This window comes from Hyperoodon ampullatus (assembly GCF_949752795.1).
Source record: "Hyperoodon ampullatus genome assembly, chromosome: 6".
In the NCBI taxonomy this organism is placed as follows: domain Eukaryota; kingdom Metazoa; phylum Chordata; class Mammalia; order Artiodactyla; family Ziphiidae; genus Hyperoodon; species Hyperoodon ampullatus.
The window spans coordinates 24,745,917-24,755,953 of record NC_136919.1 but is presented as its reverse complement, the minus strand read 5'-3'; the positions used below and the strand labels follow the sequence as shown (position 1 = coordinate 24,755,953).

General features: G+C 53.4%; 1 protein-coding gene across 1 annotated transcript; it reads right to left on the bottom strand.

Annotated features, from left to right (window-relative positions):
* Positions 1 to 8,290: 8,290 nt before the first annotated feature.
* On the bottom strand, positions 8,291 to 9,412 carry FOXE1 (forkhead box E1; the record flags this gene model as incomplete). Its single annotated transcript, XM_079706654.1, has 1 exon — positions 8,291 to 9,412. The coding sequence occupies one exon, from the start codon at positions 9,410 to 9,412 to the stop codon at positions 8,291 to 8,293; it is 1,122 nt and encodes a 373-aa protein (XP_079562780.1).
* Between the last annotated feature and the right edge of the window lie 625 nt (positions 9,413 to 10,037).

Genomic DNA, 10,037 nt, shown 5'->3' with positions numbered 1-10,037 from the left:
GCTGGGAGGGTCAGGGTGGAGTGATAGGAGGGTGAAAAGAGGCCCACAATGGTAGAGCTCATTTTAAGCAACAGCCAGTCCCCTTCAGCTTTGGCACTAACCATCCTACTTTGTAGGATCTGACGCAAGCAGATCCACACACTTTGCAGACATTATCTTTAAGCCTCACATGCCCTGTGGAGGTAAGTCAGGGGCGTGTGGAGGATCCACCCTACTTAGAGGCCCAAAGAGAGAGGATTTCCCCAGAGCTGCAGTCAAAACCAGCACGCAGGTCTCCTGATTCCCATATCCAGGAAGGAAAAATCATCACGTTTGATTCATTTTGCTGTGAACTTTGTTACACCTGGGTTGAATCCCGCTCAGGCGAAGGTCTGTGACCTTGAGCTTGTCCTCTTTTCTTGGACCTCAGTTTTCTCATCTGAAAAAAAATACACCTGAAACCTGCTACTTCCCAGGGCAGTTGTGAATATCCAAAGGATAGCATATGTGGAAGCGCTTGGTACACCCTGAACACAGCCTCTCTTGGGTAATGTCAGGGTTACCTTAGTCAGCTGTGCCACAGCTGAGCCACTTGAAGCTGGTGTGGTGAGAGCCCTAGACAAGGGCCTAAGATGTTAGCTCATTGTACAACCGTGGAAAGTTACCTTCTCTGGTCCTTGGTTTTTCCTTCTATAAAACAAGGGTGGGACTAGATAACCTTTCAGCTGTATTTTATTTTTTTTTTAATAAGAATGGCAGGGCTTCCCTGGTGGCGTGGTGGTTGAGAGTCCGCCTGCCGATGCAGGGGACACGGGTTCGTGCCCCGGTCCGGGAAGATCCCACATGCCGTGGAACGGCTGGGCCCATGAGCCATGGCCGCTGGGCCTGCGCATCCAGAGCCTGTGCTCCGCAACGGGAGAGGCCATGACAGTGAGAGGCCCACATACCACAAAAAAAAAAAAAAAAAAAGAATGGCAAAGGAAATCTCAAAGGGAAAACCAAGAATCAATTTTTTCCTGCCCCATAAGGGTCACCTTTATTAGTTAGGATGCATTTGGCTGCAAGTAACACAGAGCCCAAAGAAAAGAGGCTTAAACTTAGAGGACGTTTGTTATCGCCCACAGGTATAAGGAATTGTTCCAGGGTTGGTTCTTTCAGCAGCTCAGTGATATCATCAGGCCCCCAGGTTATTCCCACCTTTTGGTGGGAATCCTCAGCAGGTTGGCTTGTTCTCTTAGGCTGGTACCCTCCCAGCCCAACATGTCTGTCACACTTCCAGGAGTCACACTCTAACAACATTAAGAGGAAGAAAATGGCTATTTCTCTCCCCCTGTCTCTTTAAGAACAAAGAACTATTTCCCAGAAGCCCTGAGCAGACTTTTCTGGACATCTCATTGGCCTGGAAAGTATCCTGTGCCTGTTTCTCAATAATCACTGGCAAGAGTGATGGAATCATCACCACGTTTACCTTAGATGAGTCCAGATTGAGCCGGTGGATACTCCAAGGGGTGAGACTTCCCCTAAAACACATGACCAACTGCAACCTGAACAAAATCAGGGTCTTGTGAGCAGAGAAGAAGTGGGGGGGAATGGCTGGGTAGACAACTAGCAGTCTGGCACAACTTCTTCTTGAATATGCCAGAGAGTGTATTGTTTTACTTCTGTCCAGAGTTGTCCACTATATGGCCGTCCTCAAGATGCTCCATCTCGGCTCTACCATCAAGACCCCTGTGCCCAATCCCCATGATAAGACATTGTTCTTTCTTTTGAGCACGGGTGCAGGAAAAATGTGGGCACACCCCACTTCACACAAGGTTAATTATGAAGCTTTGATGAAATTTAGGATAAAAGGAAAGTGATACATGGGAGGGGGAAATTTTGAAAGTGCTCATATTAAGTATAATTTTCTCATAGTGTAAGAAACCCTTCACGGGGCTGCACACGAACATGCCATGCTCCTAATCTCACTCCCTTGTCCTGAGGTCTGGACCTCTGCGAGAGAGTGACATGATCTGTTGATGTTTGAGCTGAATCATACATTGGCTGCTGTGGGGAATGAGTGAGGAGAGCAGTGGAGGGAGTAGGGAGCCCTGTTAGGAGGCTGGTGCTGTGATCCAGGAGAGACATGATGGGCCTCCTACTGGGTTGGTGGCCTTAGACGTGCAAATGGGGTTAGGGGGTTCCTAGAGAGGTAATAATGGTCAGAGCAAATTCATGGTGACAGGAACACACAGGGGTGTCTGGGAACAGCAAGTGGGGTGTTGGCTGGAGCCTAGATGTGTAGGAAGGGCAACTATGGGAGATGAGGCTGGGAAGAGAGTTGGCATGAGGATAATGGAGGGTCCCAAGTGCCAGGTGAGGAGTTTGGGCTTTCTGTTGCAGACAGCAGGGAGCCTGCCCCCATAGGACTGGAGCTCAGCTTCAGGGAGTGAGGCTGGCCGTGGGGGCAGAATGGAGGGAGGAGGCAGGAGCATCCATGGGGAGGGCTTGGCCAGCTACTGGGGGTTGGGAGCAGAGGCAAGAGTTAGGCTCTATGAGGCTGTGCTTCTCACACGTTATCTCTGGTGGTTGAGTGCCTCCACGCATGAAAAATCATAGCTGGGGCTCTGCTCTGCCCACACTCCTGGGAGAAGCCGCTCCAGGTTCTCAGGTAGTGAGATAAGCTGGCGCTCTGCACCAGGGCTGAGATCCACCCTGATTCTGCCTCTCAATCCCTTCCTCACCCTGGGAGGGGCTGACACTTGATCCCCAGGGCCTCTCTGACTACATGCTTCTGCACCAGGTTGACCTTTCTGGGCTGAGCTGGAAATTTGAGCCTCAGCTCTCAGAAGAGGGGTTGTGAGGCTGGCAGAGGGGCATGGGGAGCTCCATAGGCAGCAGTCATCCTTTCCACCCCAGGAGCTCGGCAAAGGCTGGCTTTGGCCTCAGCCCGGAAAGAAGACGCTGGAAGGAGGGTAGGGACAGGCACCAAACTTGTTAAAGACCTCCTATCCTCGCTGCACCCAACCTGTTGGCCCTGGTTTTCCTTTAGTTCACTGCTCAGTTTGGGCTGAAAAGCACTAGTCACACTGCTTTCCCTTTGGGTGGTTCTAAGCTATTTATTTAACTGATCTCAGGCTCAGTTTACCCATCCATACAATGGAGGGCCCTCCCGCAGCTGCACTCCTTCCCCATCCCTCAACCCCCACCTTCACCACCCCCCCTTCTGATTACTTCCATTTCCACACTGCCTTTTATGAGGGTGATAATCAAATGCAGTCTCCCTTGAGGGAGGCATAAGTTCTAGCCAGGCTTGGACACTATAAGATGTTGGGTAAGTCCTGTGCCCCTTTAGCTCTATAGAAGCTCTATACGCACACATGGTATTCCTATTTATTCCTATTATTGAAAACTCATGTGAGCACTGAGATGAGAGTCCTGGTTCTTCCACTGAGTTGCTGTGTGATCCTGGGAAGAGAGCCCCGTCTGGTACGTGCTCCTTATCATCAGGGACTTTTTTCCCCTGGTTGTCCTGCCATGCCAACCCCCACCCAGGAGTCCGCACTTCTCAGGAGCAGGGTGAGCACAGAGACCACATTCTCCAGGAAGGTGTGAGTGTTTGGGGTGGGGGAGGGTTCATTAGGATGCCCAGGATCGTAGGCTGTCCGAGGGGTACTTAAATGCTCTACTGGAGGATCCTTCAGCCCAGATGGACTCAGAGGTGGGGGCCTCTTCCTGCTGAGAAGAGAGCTTTATTTTTCTCCTAAACCCCAACAAGCCCAGACTTGGGGTTGAAGTTGCCAAGTTTCATCCATACTTGGGCAAATGACTGCTGCTTACGGAGGGTACAGAGACCAGAACCCCAGGTCCCCACAGTGGCTCAGCAGGGAGTCAGGAGTTTGGGTTCCTGCTCTGGCTCTAACTGACAGTCCAGCTTTCAAGATGGTTTCAGATACACTCTCGGTGAATGTCATTGTCATGGTCACCTATCAGACAGGGAACATGAGGTGAGATGCATTCCAAGGGTTAGGATTCCAAGACTGTAAAGCACACCCAAGGGAGGAGGTGAAGGGCTCCACCCTAGCCATCTCTTTTCTCTGCAGCCATCTCTGGTTGGGGTTCTTGCTGAGAAACAGGAGCCTTCTGGAAGTTATTCTGGGGTCTCTGATTTCAACAACATAACACCCCCCACCCCCACCCCGCTTCTCTAAAGCTCCGCCTCTCTGCCCAGGGCATATGAATCGCTTGAGGTCTTGTTGAATTGCAGGTTCTGGTTCAGTAGATCTGGGTAGAGCCTGAGAGTCTGCATTTCTAGCAAGCTCTCAGGGGATGCCCATGCAGCTAGTCTGTGGCCCACACTTAGAGCTTCAAGGCCTCTGGGCCTTAATGCCTTGTGCAAAACAGCAGAGAGGGCAAGCCTCCTGCTCTCAGCTTCTCTACTGGCGATTGGAGAAGTGCATCCTGAATTCAAATGACCAAAAAAAACGGGAGTTTGTGAGGGTGAAAGGGGACCTGCCACCCAGCTTTGTAGGTGGTGAAACTGAGGCCTACGCAGTGCAGGAAGAAGCTTGTTCAAGATCTCACAGCATTTTAGTGAGAGTTGAGACTCAGGCCTCTTGCAAAGGAAAAACAAAAATGAAAACTAGAAAAGATACTCACTGAGGTGTTTGCTGTGCTTTCTCTGGGCGAACTGTGGGTTCCTTTGATTCTTCTTCCTAAGTTGTATTTTTTGTTTGTTTTTACAATGAACGTGTACCAATTTTGTAATAAGAAAAAAATTAATTTTAATGAAAAAATTCTCACAGAGTTCTTAGTAAATGAGATTATGTTTGTGAACGTGCTGGATGAACTGTAACTGCGTGCAGCAGCTTCAAGTCAAGGGTGTGTAATTCAGCCCAAACCCTCCTGAATTCCTTTCAGCGAGGTTACCCTCACTCTTTCTGGCGCACGAATCACCGAGATGAGGAGGAAGGCCAATGCCGTCACCAACCGCCGCAAGCCGCTTCCTACTCCCACTTGGCCTCAGCTGTGGGAACTCTTCCCCCAAAGCTCTGGCCGCAGGAATCTTTCCCCTTAAACTGGGGAAGAAATTTCCCTAATCCGTTTTCGTAGTAAACGACCTCGGGCCAAGTCTGCTTTTGTTGCTGGTTTCCTAAGCTTAATTGCGAGCAAAGTTAATTTGAAAGAAAATGTTACAGCTCTGGGGCGAATTCTAACGAGCCTTGGGCAATTAGGGAAGAACGCATCTAATTACTCACAGACCTGGGTGGGGGGCGGCGCCTGCACACGACGCGGGGGGGTGCAGGGCTCAGAGTGGGGCAAACGATTTCTCTGGATTCAAGAAAGGAAGAAGAAAAAGAGAAACGCACCTCCGGTCTCTGAGCCCCTAGACGGGGAGCCGGGGAGGTTCTATTTCACGGTTTGGGGATTCGGAGAGTTGGATTGTCCCAAGACGCAGCAGTGAATGTTCTCAATGTCCTAGAGCCACGCGGACTGGAGGGCCCGCCCGGCCCGGCCCGGCCCGGCTGTGGATGAGGGGCGGCGCTCCCTCGCCTGCGCAGCGTCCTTTCTGGACCGGCCGGGTGGCGCACTAGCTTTGGGTGTCGCCGGCTGGCAGGAGGCCGAGAAGGGCTGACGCTCTCCCTTCAACACCTCGAGGGTCTCGCTGTCTCTCCTGGCTCCTGCTGTATACCCAGTTCCCTCCTCGCAGCGTCCCCTCTCTCAGGGCACAGACCCTGGTCGATCTCACCTGTCTTCCCAGTTGACAAGGAGAGTTGGGGGCGAAGACGCGTGCGCTTTCCCTCCCTGTCTTTCTTGTTCCCCCGGCTTTACCGCGACGCTCCAGGAGACTTCCGGATAAGGCGGCGCTTAAATGTTAAAACCTTCTTCCCTCCTGTGCCCAGCGCTTTACAGTTTACAAAGCGTTTCTATCCCTCTTGACTCGTTTAACTTCAGGTGGACTCTGAGGGAGGGGTAACAAATTCCCATTCACAAATGAGGACACTAGGGAAAGGACTGGATTAACGTTACTGGCGCTGTCAAAGCATTGGATTTAGTAATTAAAACACGGAGAAAGGCTCAACCGCTGCATTAACTGGGCGCATAGACTGCCCCTTTCCAGCCCCAATCCCCCTGCCGGGCTTTAGGAAAACAAGGACAAAACCCCTGGGTGGAGGGCTTTCAATTTCTGGCCAGTGCCAACGAGGCAAGGCAACCTGATTTCTGCCTCGGAGAGCCATACTGTCTAGCTGCACACGGAGAACCTTTGAATTTCAACCTGCAAGGATCCATACAGAGATAAGGGAGGTCTAACACCTAGATCTTTCCAAGGTCACAGGGCTGGGTCTGAAATCTGGACCCACTGGCAATAGGGTCAGTGCTGCAGCTGCCCCCTCCTCCAGGTGGTAATTTACCACCACCAAAGTCAGGAAGGACCAACATCTATACCTGTACCGTCTAATACAGTAGCCATCAGCCACACACTGCTACTGTGCACTTGGCTGTGGCTAGTCCAAACAGATGACCTGTAAGTGTAAAATACACTCCAGATTTTAAAGACTTGGTATGAAAAAAGTAAAATATCTCAACAATTTTTATATTGATATGTTGAAATGATAGTTTGGACATTAAATTGGGTTAAATACAATATATTATTAGTTAATCTCACCTGTTTTTTTTTAATTAATGCAGCTACCAGAAAAATTTTAATTACACAGGCAGCTTACATTATATTTCTATTGGGCAGCACTTATTTAGACAAATACCCGTCTGGACTGAATCACATTCACATGTCTTTGTGAACAGGATAGTGCAATCCCCAGAATTAAAAATAAAAATTACCAGTGTTTTTCAGTCTTCTTTCTCACCCCCCCCCCCGCAACTCTTCCTTAGCAAATTAACTCTGCAGAAAGAGGCTGCATTTCTCTTGTCAGAACTCACTTGCTCAAAGATCTTTATTAAAACAGTTCATCTGAACACTCAGGTTTATCTGAAAGCTGCACACCGAGCCTCTGAAATATTTAATGCTAGAAACTTCTGCTACAGAATCGAAACTTACAAGATTTCTCAAGAGAAAGGTGGGGAAATGGTTGGATTTTTTCTTTTTTTCTTTCTGATTTTGGTCAGCTTGTTGCTTGAAACAAATAAAGGATACAAAGCAAAGTTAAACACCAGTTTCTTTCTAAAGCTTACTTAAATGATGGCCCCAATTAATTTTTCTCTTTCCTTTTTGCATGAGGAGGCTGCCAAGGTGCAGCAGAGGGTACCAGGGATGGAAGAGCCAACCCAACAAAATGAAAACTGTCATCAACAGGTTCCCTTGAGTCTTGTCATCTCTGAATTTTAGTTCACCCATTGGGTCCCAGGCTGCTTGATGAAAAGAAAGCGTGGGCAATGGACAAATGTATTTCTACCTGCCTCAGTGGAAAACCGCACTTAGGGCCCAGCAGTAATAGCTGCCAAGTGATCAGCACATCAAGCTCAAAAGATTCAAGAAATTATGATATAACCGGTGCCTGGAGCCAATCCAGAGATGCTTGCCGTGAGTTCTGTTTCCATTCCTTGGAATAGGGTTAGGCCCTGGGTGGCCCACCCATGCTGCCAGATATGCAACAACCATGATGGGCCCTTAAAGATCATATGGGGGACGGTTGAATTCTGCAGCCCTCTTGTATTATAAATGGGAAAACTGGGGGTGTGAGTGATGGAACTGGGTTACACTGTGGCGCTGGGTCACCGTCCAGACTCAGAGCCTGGTGGTCTGCAGTTCTCAGAGGCAGGGAAAAGCAGCCCCTGGTCAAGCGAAGCAGAGGTCTTTCCCATTAAAAAAATGGTTACTTCTTTTGCAAATTTGTCCTCCTCACCTTAACTAGGAAGACACTATCGGAGCCTTTTATTGTAATAACGTAGTCAAAGGCACAAGAGATGGAACTGTGTAAAAAGACCCGAGTTTTGGTAAGTACGGGGAAGAGTGAAGTCATGTGATTCTCCACAATTCCCTTAGACTCTGGTGTAGACACTACGTTGTGCCTCCTTTAGAGCCAAGGACCCTCCCCGGTAGAATGTCAGAAAGGCACGACCTTTGGAGCTTCGCCTCAGTGAGGGTCCACTGTCTCAGTCCGTGGGCCGAGGATGCCTCTCCCCACCTCCTCCCATTTTCAAAGCGAACCGGTGTGTACACGGTGCAGCGGGAGGCTGCGCCTGAACCTCCGGCTCGGTCCCTCCCATGTGGCTTTCAACTCGATCCTCTCTCCAGTCCCGTCCTCAGGTTTCGTGAGTACTTAGTTCGTAAAGACAGTCGAGGTATCTATTAATTTTCGCCTGTATTCTCGGCTCACATGGCGGACACAAACCGATCCGCTCCGCCTGGATAGGCAGCTGCATGGCGACCGTGGTAGGCGCCTCCATTGCCCCCTCCGAGCTGCCCACCAGGATTGTAGCAGGGCCCCAGTGCTCCGAACTGGCCGGGCGATGTGCGCCCATAGAAGTCCACTGCAGTCTCGACGCCGCCACTGCTGCCACCTGCGGGGGGCGAAGCGGGCCCGGCCAACCGGCCAGCCGCTGCGAAGAGGGCGCTGCCGGCCCCTTGCGAGTACGCGCCGTCTGCGCCCGCGTAGGCGGCCGCATAGGCGGAAGTGTTGGCAGGTCGGGCGACGGCGCAGCCGGAGGGCTGGTAAGCGGTGGTAGTGGCAGAGGCGCCGGCCGAGGCAAAGGCGCAGGAACCGGAGGGCCCTGACGGCGCGGGGCCCAGTTCTGGGCTGAGCGGCCGCTCAGGCACCAGGCCGAAGACGCGGCACGGGCCTGGAGACGCAGCCGGGTAGTAGACCGGAGGCGGCGCGGCGAGCGACGGCGGGGCATAGCCTGCATAGACAGCGCCGGGGTAAGGCGGGCGCGCAGCGGGCACCCCGCCCGGGAAGATGGCGGCAGCGGCGGCGGCGGCAGCAGCAGCAGCAGCGGCGGCCGCGTCGTGCATGTAAGCCGGGTAAGTGGAGAGGTCAGAGCGCTTGAAGCGCTTGCGGCGGCGCAGAAAGCTGCCGCTCTCGAACATGTCCTCGGCGTTGGGGTCGAGTGCCCAGTAGTTACCCTTGCCCGGGCGGCCGGCCTCGCGCGGGATCTTGAGGAAGCAGTCGTTGAGTGTGAGGTTGTGGCGGATGCTGTTCTGCCACTTTTTGGGGTTGTCGCGGTAGAAGGGGAAACGCTCGGTGATGAACTTGTAGATGCCGCCCAGCGTGAGGCGGCGCTCCGGTGCGTGCGCGATGGCCATGGCAATGAGCGCAATATAGCTGTAGGGCGGCTTCCCACGCTGCAGGGGGCGCTTCCGCCGCCGCCCGCCAGCGCCGCGACCCGCCGCCTCTGCCGGGACCCCGGCCCCCGCCTCACCGCGCTCCTCCTTCACGGCCGCCAGCGCCTCCGGCTGCGGCGGCGGCGGCGGTGGCGGCCCGCTCTCCGCCGTCATGGCGCAGCCGTCCCGCGTCCCTGGGGCGTCCCCGCTGCCCGCTGCTGTCGAGGGTCTGGGAGCTGCGGGGCCCGGGACGCAGGGTAACGGGAACCGACGCTGGGGCCCTCTTTAGAGAGCTCAGGGTGTCCTCGCAGTTGGCACCGGGAGCACAGCTTTCCTGGCAGGGGCGCGCGGGAGCTTTGGCGCCCGTAGTTTCCGGGCTGGCTCAGTGCGGACAGAGGCTCAAGAGTGTCCCGCCCACCGACGGCTCTGCTCGTGTTCTGGAGCTCGAAGCCAGGCGCCAGCAGCGACGCTGGGACCCGGACGAGGCTCCTGTCGCGGGCTGAAGGGTCCTTTGCGTGCTGGTGCCAGGAGGTCACGAGGTCTGGAATTGGTCCTGGGCTGGGGTGCCTGCATCAGTTCTGGGCTTCCTGCTGATCTGAGGATAACCGTCGAGGTCCTGAGCGCAGAGGAGGCTGCGGGCCCCAAGGTCTGAAACGAGAGCAGTTAGCGCAGGCGTGGGGACTCTGGTGGGGGCCGCCTAGGCGGCGCCCCTGCGGCCGGGGCCGCCGAAGGCGCAGAGGGCAAGGAGGCGAGGCAAGGCGACGGCGGCGAGGTTGCGGCGCGGGCCAGGCGGGGTGGC